This window comes from Chaetodon trifascialis, chromosome 6, assembly GCF_039877785.1.
Source record: "Chaetodon trifascialis isolate fChaTrf1 chromosome 6, fChaTrf1.hap1, whole genome shotgun sequence".
In the NCBI taxonomy this organism is placed as follows: domain Eukaryota; kingdom Metazoa; phylum Chordata; class Actinopteri; order Chaetodontiformes; family Chaetodontidae; genus Chaetodon; species Chaetodon trifascialis.
The window spans coordinates 21586988-21606385 of NC_092061.1; the positions used below are offsets into that span (position 1 = coordinate 21586988).

The 19398-nt window shown below is 42.5% G+C and overlaps 1 protein-coding gene across 5 annotated transcripts in view; it reads left to right on the forward strand.

Moving 5' to 3' along the window:
- Window positions 1-16318, forward strand: part of LOC139332432 (ral guanine nucleotide dissociation stimulator-like) — a 50955-nt gene extending 34637 nt beyond the window's left edge. For 3 of the 5 annotated variants that reach the window (XM_070964391.1, XM_070964390.1, XM_070964388.1), the window contains exons 2-18: window positions 3169-3473; window positions 5007-5081; window positions 5890-6083; window positions 6525-6649; window positions 6906-7121; window positions 7301-7404; window positions 7552-7636; window positions 10770-10847; window positions 11225-11311; window positions 11433-11465; window positions 11666-11787; window positions 12513-12608; window positions 12790-12994; window positions 13105-13179; window positions 13975-14241; window positions 14736-14850; window positions 15108-16318. In XM_070964391.1, the coding sequence (XP_070820492.1) occupies window positions 3169-3473; window positions 5007-5081; window positions 5890-6083; window positions 6525-6649; window positions 6906-7121; window positions 7301-7404; window positions 7552-7636; window positions 10770-10847; window positions 11225-11311; window positions 11433-11465; window positions 11666-11787; window positions 12513-12608; window positions 12790-12994; window positions 13105-13179; window positions 13975-14241; window positions 14736-14850; window positions 15108-15283 (2358 nt within the window). In that variant the 3' untranslated portion in view covers window positions 15284-16318. The remainder of the gene's footprint in view (window positions 1-3168; window positions 3474-5006; window positions 5082-5889; window positions 6084-6524; window positions 6650-6905; window positions 7122-7300; window positions 7405-7551; window positions 7637-10769; window positions 10848-11224; window positions 11312-11432; window positions 11466-11665; window positions 11788-12512; window positions 12609-12789; window positions 12995-13104; window positions 13180-13974; window positions 14242-14735; window positions 14851-15107) is intronic. The other 2 variants (XM_070964393.1, XM_070964389.1) reach the window with 1 other exon arrangement.
- The last annotated feature ends 3080 nt before the right edge of the window (window positions 16319-19398 follow it).

The window sequence follows — 19398 nt, forward strand, 5'->3', positions numbered from 1 at the left end:
GACTCACCGATGTCTTGTTTAGTTGACAGATGTTTGGTGATCCAGTTTCTGTGCCATTTATTGCACGTGACCCAGTTGTCTTTTGTGTGTGTAGGAACACATTGGTGCTGTTGGAGCGTGTTGAACAGCATCAGACTTCTTCTGTTTGAGGTCTTTCCTTGTCGGTTGTTGAGCCGATGATCTCACTCCCTTGTTGGAGGACTGACGCTGATCTTTTATTTGACTCAGTTGTGCCATCTGATCTTGTTACCTGAATAATGTAGGGCTGCTACTACCAAGTATTTTCATTATCATTTTATTTGCTTGTAGTATTCTAGATTAGTCAAATTAATTGTCTGTCAATCTGCCGTTGACCTCAGTGCATTCTGAAATTCACATTATTCTCCAAAAATATGTTTTTTCAGGAGAAATGTAATGACCTGGCTTCAAATCTAGTTCATCATTTAAATCCCTCTGGCTTATATTTCCCAACTAATTGATGGATTACACATAAAGAAAACCAGGAACAACGTCAGGTGTGTCTGTGTGAGGCAAGTTCGTCAAACCAATTGGGGAGTAAAGCATGTTAGAGTAGAGAGTTCAGCTTTTTCAAACATGCATGCTTGGATTTTCTTCTGCCATTTGATAACATTTTGTTAACTTTGTCCACTTTACTTACATCTTTAACTTCTTTATCATGTCCAAAACATGCCATAAAACCAATAGAAGCAGTGGTTGAAGATGCTGCATCGCTCACTGCTCTGGTTATATAAGTTCACAGCAATCCTCATATGAGCTTATCTCCATGGTAACAAAAACACAACAGAGGGTTTAGCGTTGACTGAGATGTAACCAAATACATCCTGACCAAAAAGGCAGGCAGTCAAGCAGAGACTCGCACTGAGCTCGGGGAATGGACTGCGATGACTAATGCTCCCAGGATGCACTACAACAGGCCGTAACTGATGACTGTAGCATGCCAGATTACATGCCTTTCCTCCATCGAGGCCTCAGCTTCAATGATTCACGCCACTCTAGCTCTGCTATTTAGGGTAGATGTGTTCAACAGCCGTAGCGCTCTGACTGTCAAGTTTTATCTTCCACCAGTGATACGAGCTGCTGATTGGACGCCATGCTGTGATAAACTCCTCTCTGTGTTGTATGTAGTTATGCCACTGAAGTTGCATGAAATGTTTGCGTAAAACTGGAAAGAGATTTTGTAGCTCTGTTAGTGGTAGCAGGCGGCATAAGTCCTTAAGAGTGTCAACTGTGAGGCTTTCAGCTGTTTTTATTAGGTTTTAGAGTTTTAACACTGACCAGTGCAGATTCCAGTGAAAAGAAGAGAAATTCACTGTCAAAAACTTAAATGAAGTCAGTTTTATTTTACGTAGCCCATAGTCACAGATTTGTCTCAGAAACAAACTAAGACTTAAACATATTCAAGCTTTTTAGTATCTTTTCATGCCTTTATAGACTTACTAGTACAGAAAACAGTGCTGTGGTGGACCATGTGCTTTAAAATCAATGACAGTATGGTTGACTTTGACCTCCTCCCAGTCGATACTGTTGCTGCCCTTGTATGCCTTCATGTTTATACTGATACCAAACATATCATGTTTATACTGATACCAAACATAGTATGACCGCATTGAACATTTGATCAAGACCCATGTTCAGCACAGTGAACTGTGTTCCAGTGTTATGCATCGCAATAGACGAACCACTTTAAATACACTTTTTATATCTCTTACATTTCTTAGAAAATATGTCTTATATATTGTGTTAATGCTGCACGTCTCTTTGGTTGATGAAATTGCATAGCATGTTGTATGCAGCAATACGTAGTCTTCACAGACTGCACTGCAGTATTTGTGGTTTAATCATGTGTCATGTAACCTCATGTGGGATGAACTAATTCGATGGCGTGACACAGACACAAGAGTTTTGTAAATGGTTTATAAAGCTCTCTCTAATCTGTGGTAAAATGTACTAGAATTTTTTCCAAGCTTGACTGGATCTCATGGGCTTCTCCAATCAATGGTACATGCTTCACAGAAGAAGCTGTGAGATATGGTGAACCTTGACTTTCATCGCACATATGTGGTTAAGAAGTTAAGTTAAGAATGAACCTCCACACTTAACATGATCTGATCACATTGTTACTACACTGAGCAGCTTTGAATGATGATACTGTTTGCGTGGCTGCAGCTAACAGTATAATTTGGATTCATCTGCCTTATTATTGCTTGGTTTATAAGATGTCATGATATTGTGGAAAACCTGCAGAAAACGTGTTAACTCAGTACTTCTACTTGGTGAAATATGTCCAACACAGTTTCCCCAAGGTCTTTTCCAAAAACCAAGAATATTCAGTTTATTTTCACACACAGAAAAGCAGCAAATTCTCACAGCTGTGAAGGCAGACCCAGCAAGTGCAAAAGATCAATTAATCAGCTATTACCCAGCCATTTTACACACCTAAAAATCTTACTTTTACACTAGAAAACTCAATATCCATAAAGAACCCTGAGTCTTTTTACAGCTTTAGCTCTTCGGGTAATGTAACAGAGCCCATGTGGCTCACATGCCTAAGTGTTGTTGTTGACAGCTGTGATGATGAGTGAAACTCCCTCCTCTCTGTCAACTTCACTTTCCTCTTTTGTGGTTTGTTGCATTTTTGTTTTTTGGGTTTTAGAGAAAACAACAGCAAAATGCCGCGATGGTGACATGCGACAGCCTACAGAGCTCTCATTCATGCCCGTTTGGTATATACAGGCTGCAGCTTGTATTGTAGTGCCAGTTATCCAGTAAGCTCTGTTTAGTAACAAGCTATTGTTTGTTTGTGCACGGCGACGCACATGATTCACAGAGTATGACTCACAGAGAGACAGGCCAAAAAAGAAGAGAGCCAGGTCACACAGATGGTCATAATTAAAGGGTTTCATCCCAGAATGCGATGTGGGGCATTTTTAACTCGACGCTCCGCATGGTAACCGTGGCATCTTTCCTCTGCCTTCAACTCCTTCTAATATGCCCCAAGCAAATGCTTGAAGAGCTTGTTCTGATGTGAAAAGTCAAACTTGTATTGTAGCACGAAATTTAAGGATTTAGCAGCTGTTTGTGAAAAGCCAATATGAAGGTTGTTAGTTGGAGTCAAGCGTCTCATTTACAGACTTCTCTGTCTCGCAGAGCTCGACGCAGGAGATCGGCGAGGAGGCCGAGGAGGACGCCATCTTCACCATCACGCTGAGGAAGGTGCAGCTTCATCAGTCTGCCAGCAAGGGGCAGCGATGGCTTGGCGTGGAGACGGACTCGGCCCTGAGCCTCTACGAGACCTGCAAGGTGCGGACCATCAAGGCCGGCACGCTGGAGAGGCTGGTGGAGTACATGGTGTCAGCGTTCAGGGGCAAAGACTCCACCTATGTAACCATCTTCCTCTGCACCTACCGCTCCTTCGCCACCACCAAACAGGTGCTGGATCTCCTGCTCAACAGGTACAGTCATGGCAGATCACGCTACTTTCACACGTTCATTACTGCATCACGTTCATGGACCCATTTGGAGTTAAACAGACGATAAACAGGGTACGCATTAGGATGTGGCTTCCTTGTGATTGGCATGTCCTTACCACGTTGTGTCCTCACGTTTTCAGTCAGATCCAATCAGGATGGAGTGCTTCCTCCTCAGCTCCACCCTCTTGTCCAAATATGGTGACTTCTGGCTCCACCCCCCCCCCCCCAAAAAAAAACAAAAAAACAAAAACAAAAACAAAAAACTTAAAAACAAAAACAAATTGGTGACAGCCATAATGCCAATGTTGGGGTTTTCAAACAGTAGTCCACTAACCGTTGAGCTTGTCTGCTTTACTTATTACATTGTTCACTTATTTATCATATCTAGCTTTTTTTTGGATGCTTCTTGCTATTACACCATCTTCTTTGCTGCTGTAACTCTGGAAATAATGAGGCTGTCATTCTCTTGACTGTAAGAGAGCACAAGCCACAAAAGGTTGGCAATCGCAGCTCCACTCGATGAGCACTTTTTCTGATCAGCAGCTACAGTTTTAAACAGAAAAAATAAAAAAGTTTCTGCTGCCTCGTCTTTGCCTCTCAAATATTCAGCTGTTCCAGTAAGTTAACATAGACGGGTAGCTTGTGCCAGCTTAGTAATATGAACAGAAAATGCTGTGATTATGGCAAACTTGCTGAATATGTGGTTCGTTAAGTGCCGTTTCCTTAAATGTTTATTCCTGCTTCTGTAAATTTACAACATATAAGGAGAAGTGAAGTTTTGAATGGCTTTCATTTTATTATTGAAAGGCGGAACTGTTCCTAAACTTTTACAGAGACAGCTGATTAGCTGCTGATGGCTGATGTCACCTGTAGTTAACTATTCACAGCAAACAAGCTTAATAACTCTGTGTTTCTCTTCTTACATTTGTAATTTTATCGCTCATTTGAGGTCAGATTTTATCATTTTGTAGAAAAAAAAACACATTTTAAAGACATGTCTGTTTAAGACCAAAGGTGTTATTTTTATTTATTTATTTCTTCTGGAGTGTTCCTGTTTTTTTATTTTATTTTATTCCATACATTAGCTTTGATTTCATGTCAATTTTTTAACCTATTTATTATTATAGCTGACATGTTAAATGGAAATATATTAAGAAAAACAAGCATATTGACATCAGCTGTTGACCAAATCTAAATGGTAGATTTTAGGTATCGGCCAGAAAGGAGGATACTCAGCTCTAATGACAATATGAAGATTAAATATTCATCATCATCATCGTCATCTTATGTATGTGTTTATTTATTTATTGTCATTTCTAAAGATTTAGTTTGCTGAGTAATGGTTACATTTTCTGCCATGCATGGAACATAAGTACAAATCAGGCTGGTCACAGTCGGTGTGTTTTAACACTTTGTGCACTCAGGGGCAATTTTTTTTTATTCCCATCAGAATGTAAATGCTGCTTTTTTCATCATCCTGGTTGAAGAAGACTGAACTGAGTGTTGCTTTTTCAGGTATGCCAAACTCCAAAATGTCCCTGCAGCCACAGCACACAGAGTCTCCCATGACGACTGCACGGAGCTGAGAAAGTGAGTCTGCCACGACCTTCACTGTCAAGCTGCCAACATTAATCACTGAGCACATTCACAGCACCGAGCCTCGTCCCACTCCCCCCCACTTTAAAGGGATGTCAACACGCTTTGAAACCGTAGTGGACAGCTGTCTGAATGAGGGGCTGAGTTTGATAAAATGCAGTTCATGAACTGATAAGAATGTGATAAATCAATCAGGAACAAAAACACTTAAGCTTTACTGCCAATCATGGAAATCTGATGAATTATGGTTTATTTTGATCCATTGACAGAGACAAACCAGCTGTTTCTCCTTTAAACAAAGCGAGGCTCAATGAGTCCGGACTCCAGCTTCAAACTTACAACACAGATGCGACAATGATGTCGAGTCTCATCTCACTCTGTGAAAGAACGCAAATATTTAGAATTCCCAAAATGTTGAACTGTTTCTTTATTAAAGCTTAACTTTCCTCATACAAAGAACGGATCTAGCATTTATATTTAAGGATGGCATGGTGCACAGGTTTCTTTCCAAAGATGAGCGATTCTGAATTGCCCAAAGGTGTGAATGGTTGTCCGTCTCTTTGTGTCATCCTTGTGATTGGCTGGCGACCTGTCCAGTGTGTACCCCGCCTCTTGCCCAGTGCCAGCTGGGATTGGCTCCCTCAGGATAAATTGGAATAGCTAATAGATGGACTTATATGTAGCCAAATAGCTTGCAGTGACTGAAACACTAAAAGCAACTGAAAAATTGTCTCTCAGATGCAAAATTTATATTAATTTTCGAATTTGTCTCATCACAGCCTTTACTTTTTGTGTGTTGCAGCACTGTTTCGTCCATCCTGGGCGCGTGGCTGGACCAGTACTCTGAGGACTTCTGGAGCCCTCCAAATTATGACTGTCTGCACCAGCTTCTGTCGTACCTTCACCGCCACTTCCCCGGCTCGGACCTGGAGCGCCGCGCCCGCAACCTGCTGGCCCACTTCCACCGCCGACAGCAGTGTGAGCCTGATCCTGATGGTATGAAGGCAGGACAGGAGAGGGACAACAGGGCAGGGACTCCAGAATGAGGGGGTCCCAGTAGAAACTAAAGCTGTGGTCGAGGAGAGAAATGCTGGATTTACCCTTCATGTTGAGACTTTGATTATGAATAAGTCTTCAGTCTCTTTTTGACAAATGCAAACAATTTGTCATCATGTACAGCTGCACATTTCATGCAGCTGCACTCACAGTATCAGCTGTAATACTTGTAGTGTAGAGAACAGTTTGGTTGTACAGTCACTATCAGCACGTGAGATGAGAGACACGTGAGAAAAGTTTGAGCACTGAGTGAAATTTTCAAGTCCTGCAGGAAACAAACAGCAAGGTCAAAGAAAGGATGAGGAGTGCAGGAACTGTGTGCAGGCTGAGTTCAGGTCGAGGCGGTGTTGTGAAGAAGATGTTTTTTTTCCGTCTCTTCAGGGGAACACATCGGCTGCCCCTTTGCCACGCAGGAAGAGAGCGGCTTTGAGGACGAGCTTCCTGCTTTTAGTTTCCTGTCGTTTGACCCCATCATGGTGGCAGAGCAATTCACACTCATGGACGCGGTGAGCGTGTCTCCCTTCTCCTCATCCACAGATGCAGCCTTTCATCCTCTGTTCAGTTTCTCTTGCTCAGTTATGAAACGTCAGAAAACAGTGATTAGTACTCCTAACAGCTACCCTGTAACTACCCTGGGCTTAATGCTGCGTAATCAGAAAGTCTAAGTTGCAGTTATGGTCCTCAAAATAACGTATTTAAACACTCAGACTGTTTGTGCTGTTTTATTCATATTTCAATCTCTTTGTTTATCTCTCTGTCCAGGATCTGTTTAAGAAGGTTGTGCCCTACCACTGCCTGGGTGGGATTTGGTCTCAGCGGGATAAGAAGGGGAAGGAGCACCTGGCTCCAACCATTAGAGCCACTGTGGCCCAGTTCAACTCCGTCACCAACTGTGTCATCACCACCTGTCTGAGCAACCCAACGCTGAAGCCCAACCAGAGAGCCAGGCTGCTGGAGAGGTGGATCGACGTTGCCCGGGTGAGCAAACACCATCAGGTTTATTTATTTGCACCCAGTCATTATTTAAAGGGATATTTTACATTTTGAACATCTCCTAACAGCTGTCAGCCAATCAGACAGGAAGTAAAAGAAAAATATGAAGCCATTTGAAGTTTTGTGTCTGTTTTTGACTGGATAATTGTTCCCGATACGTTCAGGAGTGTCGGATCCTGAAGAACTTCTCCTCCTTACGAGCCATCCTCTCCGCCCTGCAGTGCAACGCCATCCACCGCCTCAAAAGGACCTGGGAGGAAGTGTCACGGTAGGTTTCCAGCCCTGACTTTGCAGCAATGGGCTCCAAAAACATTGTTGCATAGACTCAATTATTAGATGATTAATTATTGAAGGGAGAGGAGCTGTCAGGGTCTCTGTTTGCTTTTCATGCACTGACCTCTCCATCTGTTCTCAGGGAGAGTTTCCGAACCTTCCGCGAGCTGTCTGAGATCTTCTCAGACGACAACAACTACTCCCTCAGCCGAGAGCTGCTGGTGAAGGTGGGTCACAGCTCCTCAACAACACACACAGAAATGGTCGACCCCAAAATACATAACACACACGGCCTATGTAGTGATTTTAAATACAAAGCCTGTCAAACGTGTGTTGTAGCTTGTTAAAAATAGTTAATAGTTTAATGTTCAAATAAGAAATCAGAAAAAGCTTCAGAAAAAGAATTAACAGTCTAGCGACAGACAGAAAGTAAAAAGTAAGCAGTGTTCCTGTAATCAGGCCTTATTAATCAGACAAATCAGTCCACCGGTCTGCGTAGGTTATATAATGTTTGTTCATGGCAGCTGAGCAGAGGGCAGCAGGATGTATGGCTTGTTGACCCGTCCCATCTGTGGACTTTCTCACGTCTGTCTCATAGCAGCTGCAGAGGAACATCCACAGAAACATCCTGCAGGACAGAACACCTTGTGCCATGTTCGCGAATCACAGTATCTATATATCACTCACGATGTCCTGGGTGGGCTCCGTGCAGCTGACAGACTGCTGTCATCATTAGTCTGATTCGTGGAGTTTAATGCAGAGTGGTTGACACCATTGGGGTGTTTTGCAGCTCTTACTGACGCACTGGGTTCAAGGACAGCAGGAGCTGACACGCAGAGAAACGTGACTGACCAGGAAATGAGTTGGCTAATGTCTGTGTTCCATATACTGCTCCTGCTATTATATGTTATATTATATACACATTGTATAGTGAGTATTTGGGGCAGCATTCAAAACAGTACAGTATGAATGTATGTTCATGGTAATGAGCAAACGTGTCATTCAGTGCAACAGTGTGGCTTCTTGATGTGTTTTTTAGTAGTGCTGTCAATCGATTAAATTATTCAATCGCAAATAATCTCATGAATGTCATAGTTAACTCACGATTAATCGCAAATTAATCGCACATTTTTATCTATTCTAAATGTCCCATTAATTATCATTTTAATACTCTTATCAACATGGAAAACTGGATCGGCTTGCTTTGTGAAAATGTTTTTTAATGGCTACAACAATGTGTAGCGTTATATTTCACACTAACATTCACATTTGAATAAATCAAATCTCACACAATTTAACACTGTCAATAAACAGATGTCAAAAAAATAAATACTTGGTTACAAAAAAGCCCCTTCAACAGCCCTTTATAAGGGATCACAACAGGGTGATACAAGATAAAGTTACTAAGTGCACATCATTGTAAACTAGGACTCAGGCTATAGTGCAGTTAAACCATGGCTTCAACTTAAACGGAGAATTCGCATTCGCCGTGTGTTTGGCCATCAAGTGGTATTTCTGACTGGATGTGCTACAGTGAAAACTCATTTCACACCGACAATACACACAGATAACTTTGGTCTTGTCAGTCGACCCATCTGGCAACTTTTTGAAACTAAACTTTCCATTCAGAATCTTGTTCGCATCCATTTCGGCGTTTCGCGCTTGACATCCACACAAACCGGTAGCCTACTCTTTTACAGCTAGCGAGCAGACAAGACCAAACACGTGCGTGGGGCGTGCCTATTGTTTTGTTTCCGGGTTAAAAATCAGATCCTGTAGTTTTTGTAACATTACTAGCAGTGGCCACAGCTTATAAAAAACTACAAGTTCACTAGGTGACAAAGAGCGTTAATCTCGCAATAAAAAAATGACGCTGTTAAAATTGATTTGCATTAACGCGTTAATAACACGTTATTTTTGACAGCACTAGTTTTTTGACAATAATTGAGCTTTATCGTACAGAGGAAGAAGAATTAGCAGGCTTTGGATGAAGAGCAATGCTTGTTAGATTCATTGGTTAATCATTTCTGGTTTTGTGTTTTTAACAGGATTTGTTGAAAAATCCACAATAGACACAGACTTATCCTTTAAAAGGAACCCGAGTGAGGTGTAAATCAAACTGTATGTAAGGAGTATTGTTTGTAGACTCTGCTTAATTTTTAACACTGGAAACAAACAACAAATATCTTGCCAATGACTCATAATAAAGACTGGATACAATGAGTGTGTTATCACCTATGTATAAAGATGAGCACTTTGCTGATGTAAGAGTGAGTGAACACCCCGGGCTTCCTCTGAGGGAATCCCAGTTGACGTCAAAGGGAGGAGGAAACCTTTGGTAGGTGTAGATAACGGCTCTGATCTGATGAGCGAGTAAGAGATTACCTCGAGGCGTCGCCTCTGCCTCGCTCTATCTGCTCAGGCCAGGCTGCGTTCACTTGACTCGGTCAGCTCGAGTTACACGGGCTGCAGAAAGCCTCTGAGCATTACATCACTCTGAGGAATGTGACTGGGGACCCCAGGAGGTGGATTTTCTTTTTCTTTTCTTCCGAGTTTTAAGGATCTGTCAGCATCAAAGTATGGTCGCATGAATAAAGTAACCCTTCGTATGTCTACTTTAATGCAGTTTTAGGGCTAAATATATTCACATTTACTACTTCAGCAGGTTATTAAAGGTCTTGAAGCTTTTGGAAGTAATTCAGGCTGAACTCAACAAAATATCCATGAAGGGAGTTTCCCACTTGGCCACCCCCGGGGCCTAAACAGGGGCCACCCAGGCCAGCTGCATGCATTGGCTGCTCATGTTAAAACAGCACAAACAATAATTACATTTTGTTGGTTTTCACACAAAAGTTGTTCTTTAAGTTATAGATCCGTTGCTATATTTTCAGAATTAAAGACGCACTCGTCATGCTTCGCGTTGATGTTGACTATTCCTGTAAATGTGTCTCAGCTTTTGGGGAAGTGCAGCACTAAACCACTACTTGCTGCTGTAAGCTTCCTCTTGAGATATGCTGCTGATATGCAGTAATACTGTCACTTTCACATGTTTTATTTCCTCTGAGTTCTCCAGATAATATCACTGTCAGTGTGCAGCAGAATAAATGGAGTAGGATCTGTTTTTATGGAAAAGTTGGATGTTTGAATTTAGGTTTATTTATTTATGTGTTGTTTTGGTTTACACAACCGACCTGATGCAGTGACTGTGTGGAGTTTTTCCTCACGTGCCACTCATACGTATTGCATGTTCTTATTTCGATGTGTTCGGGTTGCTTTTATGTAGGTAAGTAAGTCTCACACAGGGTTTCATTTTATTTCTTTGTGTTTAAAACGAACATCCTTTTTGTCATTGTTCTGCAGGAAGGGACCTCCAAGTTTGCCACTTTGGAAATCAACCCCAAACGAGCTCAAAGGAGACACCAGCAGCAGAGAGACCTGGTGAGTCCACAAAGACAGGATTTACATTTCTTTATTTTTCTTATTCATCTGTGAAAGACTTGTTTCATCACAGTGCTTCTGCTTCGTGCTGTTATTATCACACATTTGGCAATGGCTGCTGCCTTGTGTCAATTCTGTGCCAACAGCTCCACCTAGTGGAAAGTGAGGATGCTGCAGTCTGTCCAGCCTGATGCATATCTGTGCCTTTCTAACGTGATTAGTCCTGCCTTGAACAGACTGTTTTTTGTTTTTTAGTGCCTCTGCACTCAGAAAGTGGTTCTAAAGAGTTGTTTTTCTGAGAAATGTTCTGAAAATGTTTTTGCACTCAGCCTCCATGATTACTTACACTGATGGTCCCTCTGTCCTTCTGTGAACAGGGAGTGATGCAAGGGACGATTCCTTACCTGGGGACCTTCCTGACGGACCTGGTGATGATGGACACTGCCATGAAGGATTACACAGAGGTCAGACATGTATTTATTTCAGTCTTAAGTTTCTTTTATTTGTCCTCTTTGGCAGGTTTCTATGTTTGGTTTGGTTTGGTTTTTACTGTCACTTTCTCATGTTTTATACCTCCTTTTTCAGGGTGGTCTGATAAACTTCGAGAAGAGAAGAAAGGTGAATTCAATTTTCTTGCTTGTTTGTAACAATATGAAAAATCTACTAGAAAAATAGATTTAAAAACATCTCTGCAGGTGTGATTAAAAAAAAGTGACTGATAAAAATCATCTTTCCGCTCAGAACAGATAATGATAAATCTGTCGAATCAAAAATTGAATCTCATTCTTTATCATATCCTGTTCTGCGTCTACTTGCAGGAGTTCGAGGTGATCGCTCAGATCAAACTGCTCCAGTTGGCCTCCAACAACTACAGTTTCACTCAGGACAGCCACTTCAGAGAGTGGTTCGCCGGCGTGGAGAAACTCAGCGAGGCAGAGAGGTTTGTTGGTCCTTTCATGCTGGTTTTCTCCCTCTGTCTCAACAACAAAGTCACTTTATGCTTCTGCTTCACTGAGGCAAATATTGGACTTTTAGCTCCACTGCATTTATTTTAAAGCTTTACTTACCTTCCAGAGTCAGATCATTCATACAAAACATAATCAATAAAAAAAACTATGATGTTTTATTAAAGTTTATACTTCCCATTTTAAAAATAGTTCATTAGTTAGAATTAGCCCCATCTGTACTTGCTCCAACACTAAATTGATAAGTCCGTTAAAACATCAGTGTAATTATAATGCAGTTATATAATATATATGATTCTGAAAAGGGCCATTCTGCATGATGTGTACTTCTAATTTTGCCTCTTATAAAGTGGTTTCAGTCCTGGTAGATTTGGCCACACCTGTGGTTAATGGTGGTATCAGCAAATGTGGTTTAACGCGATTACAAAACTCTTGGGAAGCAGAACAAACTGCTGTCTTATTAATAACCAATCAGCCAATAATTGGCCTTTTTTCATCATTCTGAGAGCAACTGTGATCTTATTTCATGTTCACTGACTTAACTTAGCAGTCGGGGTTCTGTTTTGTTTACTGACACATCAGTGCAGGATGTTTGGGTACTGAAGTGGCAGGATAGCTGTGAGCAACGGGTCGTCCCGTCTTATCCTTGAGATGAGCTCAGATTAACATTGTCATCCGTCCTGACTTCCTGTTCCTGCAGCTACAATCTGTCCTGTGAGATCGAGCCTCTGTCAGAGTCGGCCAGCAACACGCTCAGAGCCAAGAAGAACGGAGGCATCATGAAACGCTGGAGCGAGTAAGTGACAGAGTTGATCAAAACTGAGGCACGGAATGTGCTGTTGAGAGAGAGACAACCATTGTCTTACACATAAGCAACATTTTCCAACTCACTTTATCATCATAACACTGAGCAGGATGGGTTTTCTCTCGTATCATGACTGTTTAAAAGTCGTCTCCTGTTACTATCTTGTGTCCAGCCGGCAGTTGACGGAGGCCGGCTGCAGCAGCGGCGCAGGCTCTCATTCCAAGTCCTTCGACCACTCACACTACAGACCGTACCAAGGAGGCGGCGGGGACAGCGGCGACGCCCTCAGCGTCACCTCTGTCAGCTCCAGTGGTTCAGACCTGGAGGACGTGAACGCCAGCTTCCTGTCCGATTCTCCAGAGGGACATGAGAGGAAGGTGAGGCAGAGAGGCGGGGACAGAGAAGTCAGTCTAGTGTCGCATGTTCTCCAGTGTGGCTGTGGGGTGATGACATCTGTTTGCTTCACTCTCTCCGTCTGTCTCTCCAGACGTCGACTCCTTCAGTGAAACTTACCGTCTCTGCTTTGGGGAGAGAAGCTCCAGCGGCAGATACAACGTCAACGGTAAGATTTCCTTTTACAATTTGCATTTCGTTCCTGAAGACACCATCAGGCATGTTTGTTGATGGCAGTTGAATGTTTAATTGTAATTATATACGCTCCTGAGTGCCTCTCGGTCTGCCATTAACATTTGTATAGACAAATATATGTAATTGTCAATTATCCCACCACTTGAATTTATAGAGTAGGTCTTTCATATTAGCAAGCTAACAGTGTTAAGTGGAACACAGTGAAGTAAAGCTTGTTCGTGTGGTTTGAGTATTGGTGCTGCTGAAATGATAAATCACTCAAACAATTAGTTGACTCTCAGAAAATTGATTGGCACTAAACATCATTTGGTTCCCGTTTGTTAATACTGATGATTTTTTTCCTGTTTTGTAACATTGGAAAAGCCTTTGAGCTTTGGACATCAGTTTTGGGCTCTGTGAAACTTTGATTGGAATTCTTCACTGTTTTCTTACATTCATACAAACAGTTAAATGTTCACTCTGTCAGAACTTATCCAGGAATGGTTCTTCCATCACTCATTAAGCATTTTAACTCTTTTTTTAAAAAACGAAAGTGAAAACTGTGTTGAATTTGTGTTTCTGAATTTTGCCTTTTCAATCAATTCACATTTTCTAATGTGATACTTCAAAATACGCATTAAAATACCTTGATGGAAGCATATCTTCAGTCTTTGTGTGCTGAGCATCACAGATATTCATATTGATACTCCTTTGATCCAAAAGGTAACTGAGAGGTTCATTGATTGTTTTATTCTCACCGCCTCCTCTGCTCTCATGTCATCCTGTTCAGTTCTGGGAGTGTACATCTCTGTCATCTCTGGACACCTCCGGCACGGGCTCCAGCTCCGGTTCAGCCTCTGGCTCCAGCAGCGCCTCCTCCTCCTCCGTCTCCTGCTCCACACCGATGTCTGCCTCCCGTTCACACAAACGCTCGGTGTCGGCGGTGTCGAACTACTCGACTCTGTCGCTGCCGCTGTACAACCAGCAGGTCGACGACTGCTGCATCATCAGGGTCAGCCTGGACGTGGAGAACGGCAACATGTACAAGAGCATCCTGGTGAGGTCATTTCCTAAATCTTCTTGTTTCAGGACATAAGTCTTCTTCGAACCAATGAGCATAAAATATCACAATTTCTGTGTTACCAGCTTCAACAATCTGCTAAATATTTTGTTAGTGAAGCTTAAGAACATGAACGATAATGAGTGAATGGTAGGATGATATGTGCTCAGCAAAGAACATGCTGTCCTATCAAAATACAGGTTTCTGATCACATAATAAGTTGTAAAATTCATACAACCAACATTAGCAGATATTAGAATGAAAACACCCAAAGCACAATGTAATAAACCAAATGGTAGTTCATTTGCAAAGATCCAGATTTCAAAAGCTCCATAGTCGTGTGTGCTCTGCTGCAGCACAACTTTCTTTCACCTGGTCTGTTCTGGCTGCAGTGAAGGTGTTCCCACTTTAGAAAGTCTCTGATTTAGGAAAACGAGAGAAAAACAGCAAGAAAGAAGTGTAAAGAAATAAAGATTTATCCCTTGATTCAGGTGACGAGTCAAGATAAGACTCCAGCGGTCATCAGGAAGGCCATGATCAAACACAACCTGGAGCGGGAGAAGGCCGAGGATTATGAGCTGATGCAGAAAATCTCTGAGGACAAAGGTGAAAACTAAAAACACACATTCTTACTCCAGGACTTGGAAAAGTGTGTAAATGCCATCTGTTCAATTCATTTTTTTTGTTCATTCTTTAAATTGTACAGAATAATCTTTTGGTTCTGTGGGGTCTGCGTACAGATCGCTGTATTCATGCTGAAGAATAAGTTGTAATGTTCACATTCTTTTGATTGATGGGCAAGATTCCTACAAGATTTTGACTAACTGTGTTTTGTTTCTTCTCTCTCTCGTCTCGCCCTGCAGAGCTTCGGATCCCAGACAATGCCAATGTTTTCTATGCCATGAACTCCACTGCCAACTATGACTTTGTGCTGAAGAAGCGCGGCCTGGCCCGGCCGGTGCGGGCCAAGAACGTGGCCAGTTCGACGCTGCCTCGCATGAAACAGAAGGGACTGAAAATCGCTAAAGGGATTTTCTGAGGACAAACGCACCACTTCCTGCCTCCCCTCCACCCCCTTAACCCTCTCTGGTCTCCACTCCTCAGAAGTAACATTTCTGTTCGGCTCTGCTGGAGGCAAACTAACCTGAAGTATCTGAGTTTTGGTTCGGGCAAAGACTGAGATGCCAAAGGAGAGGCGATAAATGACCAAGCACCCTTTCTGTGGATTCGCAGAAAGCAGAGGAGCACCTTAGCACTTGGTAACAGCTGTCGTGTCATCAGGGCCTTCCGAGGATGTTAAAAGGCTGATTTTGTCGCAGGAAGCGTCCAGATAGAGGCTGTTTCCGCAAGGCAGACAACAAAAGGACACGTTTGTGGTAAATATAAACGGCTGCGTTGACATCAGGTGCAGCCGAGTGGCGGCTGAACTAGTCGATCCAGACTCCACTCGGTCTGAAATTTCACGTGGCTTGTGGAAAAGCAGATCCGCTTCATGTTCCAGTCCATTACTTTTTGTTTCCAACTGTTTACATCTTAACATTCACTCGGTCTTAAAGGTTTTTGTTCTGGTATCTCGTCCACGGGAGGAGTTTTCTGCACCTGTGATAAAACAACTTTTAAAACCCCGACTCACTCAGCAGCCTCCATCCTCTCTCCATGCACGCGCCCTCCCGGCACGGAGTGTACATAAACGAACAACACGAAGCCGCAGCGAGTAAACACAGATGCGTGTAACCGCTGGGCGTTCGAATGTGTTTCTATTTTTTCAGGGAACTTTTGTTGTGAGTGTACCGCCGCCTTTACCGCCTCGACCCGGGGTTCCTGATGTCGACAGTGTTTCTGGGACTGCAGCACTGAACGTTTCGCTCCCCCTCTCGGACGCTGGGACTCATTTCAGCATTTTACCACCAGCGACGCTGACGTGGAGGGACCTGAACTCTTTTATCTTCTGAACGCTGCCATGTTACAAAAAAAAAAAACCAAGAAGGTCAAGGAGTCTGAAATGGTGACATTGTGTCAAAACCCAGTGGGCACAGCCATGAATCACATGCCACTGTTTCCTTTTTTTAATGAATGAATTGTAACCACTACACCGTGAAGGATGTGGCAGTCCTTTGATCGCACTTGACTGGGCTGGAAAACTGAGAGAAGAACAAGAGAGCTGAGAACAAAGAAACGGAGTGTATATATCAGTTCACACCAACTGTGCAGTATATTCTTTTGAAACGGACCATGAGATTTTGTTAATAGACTCGTCATGATATCAAAACTTTTTTCATTTCGCTTTGTACATTTTTTTTTGCATCTGCTTTGATATGGTGCTGCTAATTATCCTTCTGAAGAGGTTGTACGAGCTGCACTTTCTCTGCTTCCTGACCACTGGCCGCCATGTTGGAACTCAACAGGAACAACTCAGCTGAGCAAGATGCTTTCATGGGCTTCTCGACACCAGAGTGAATCAAAAATATATAATAATATACTTTAATTCAATCATGACAATTGCAAAACTAAGTATTCAGTGCTCATTAAGCACTCTGAAACATCATTTTGACCCTCTAAGACAATAAAAGCTGACTTGAAGTGATGTTATTGTTAGCAGCTGTTCAGTCTGGCTTGCTGCACCCATTCAATAATATGTATTGAAATGTATTATTTTCTATCAGGATAATCCCCTTTGAGATGAGACGTACCATCTTCTCGTGGTCCCAAATTACTGCAGTAGAAAAATTCTGAGATACTATTAATGAAAGAAAACTGGCAACAAACCAAACCTGTGAGATTTCCTTCTGGTTAAAGAACAATATGCCAAATTTCCTGTAACAGCAAACATATTTTGGTATAACCCATGCCATCGCACGGGAAGAAGCGATAGACTGTGGTTTCTTCCAACATGGCGGATCATCCCTCATATCCATGAATAACCACTTTCCAAATGTGCCATGACAGGCTTGTGAGGCGGCCGACGGGTCCTGCTGATTTATCCTGCAGGACGTTTTCTTGTGGTGTTGGCTGTGGCTTCACGTGCTGGTGATGAAAGCAGAGTCTTTCCTCTCTGGGCTCCCTGACAGAAAGTGTGGAAAAAATGGACTTTGATTGTTCCAGATCTGGAAAGCTAATAAAAAAAAAAAGTCTGATGAAAAGGTCCTTAAATCAGGCTGTTAAACATGGAGTCTAGAGTTAAGTTTGGCATGAGGCCGTGCGTGGGAGCCCAGATGAATGACGCGACCTGTCCATGATCTGCTCCTTGACAGGAAAAATCCAACCTTGTGACTGTTTTTAAAAAGTGGTTTTTGGGGATGTGCTTTCCATTTTTGAGTTCTGTATTTCTTTTATTCCCATGGATACAGTGATGTCACATCGTTGCAGTATTTTTCATTTTCTAAGGGCTTCTTTTGTTCATTCTGCACAGTTTTTGCACACAACCCTCACTTCTAAAAGACCTGTTTTGCTCACCGTTAGCCCTTTTAGTCGCGCTTGCTTTCCCTTCTTGCGAGGCACATATGCATTTTACTATAACGGTGATATTTTTGCATCTTTTTGCTCTGAAGATGAGTCCTAACCAACGTGTCTGACAAACGTAATGCTGTCTTGGGTAAGCTTTAGTCAGGGGTTGCTGACAGAGCCGCTAACATAAGCCTGAACTCTGACTGCATACAGTGAGTTAAAGCAGTGGGTGTGCTAGTCGTGAGCGGGACCTTTTTTAATGTAACCTGTAATCCCACAAGCTAATGTAGTTTGGTAATGATGTGGTCCTTGGCCCTGAAAGTAAGACGCTCTTACTACTGTAGGTTATTAGCTAGTCAGCCGGACATACTAATGTTTGCAGCTCGTGGTAGGGCAGACAAACGCACTGTTTAATGCATTTCTAACACCTTTGTTCTTGTGTTTTTGGTTTGGGAAAGGCTAGAAAAGGGGCCACACTTGAAACACTTTGAATGCAGAGTGTCACTGTCACTACAGCGCCATGCTAACCGCCTCGACATGTGGGGAAATCCAAAGCTTGAACTGCTGTTCTGAACTAAGGTTGTTAGTTAGCAGTGATGGGACAGTTGCCGTTCGGGGGTAAAGGATGAGCAAACAGTTTGATCAACAGCAAAACACTCACACCCTGTCTCTGAGTCCTGTTGAATGTAGGAATGTAGGAAATTTGCTGATTAAGGGAAAGTGGGTTCACCAAAAACACTTTATGACCGAATATCTGAGGTTGGATTTTTTCTGAGTCCTTCATATCACCGCAACAAAACATTAGATTTGCTTGGATTGCACTGCGACCATGTATTGCCTTTTTTGTTATTTTCACCTGCATGAAGTTCATAATTCTCTTAGAGATCAAATGAATGAAGCGCCCCCCCAACCCCACCAGGAAAAAAAAAACAAAAAAACCTGCGTTAGCAATATTGTGACGAGTGGCAGGAGGCACGTCGTCCGGCTGTCGTGGATGTTGTTCGTGCCACTGTGGCGTGAAATCCTTCGCTGTTGAACACTGTGACCTTTGACCTTTTCACTCTGCCCCCTCTGCCTGTTGATCGGCGCATCATGTCGAGCACTGTGAACAAAACAATTAGAACATCTGTTCCCCCTTAATGGTGTCGTAGTGAACATCCGCCCTTCGCTCATCTTGTTGGCGAGCAGCGATGGCAACAGTCTTGACTCTACATGTGCCAAAAATAACAAGCAAAGAGAGAAAAAGACGAGTCCTCTGCCTTTCACAGTAAAAAAATAATCAAGTTTGTATGTTTACTGTTGTCGCATTTTTTCTGGAAAACAAAAAAGGGTGAGAACACTATGATGTCTGGACCCATTTCCCTGTGGAGAATTAGACTGTTGTCCAAGAAACTTGAAGCTCAGATGTTTGTCAGGAGCTGCAGATGAAGCTGTTGTAGAAATCCCACTTTCATGAATCTGTCCTCCTGTTTTGCATGTTTTAATGGCTTCTCGAATGTCTTTCAGAATCAGACAGCTGCCAAATTTGCAATTATTCCAAACTGGAGCATCTCTGCCATCAAAACCAGCACAATAAACCAGGTTTTTATTCCAACCAAACTCCACATCTGAGGTATGTTTGCTGAAAAAAATGTAGCAGCAAACATGGTTAAATTTTGGATCCTGTACACCTCATCAAGAAGACTTTACGACGTGTAAGAACGTTATAAA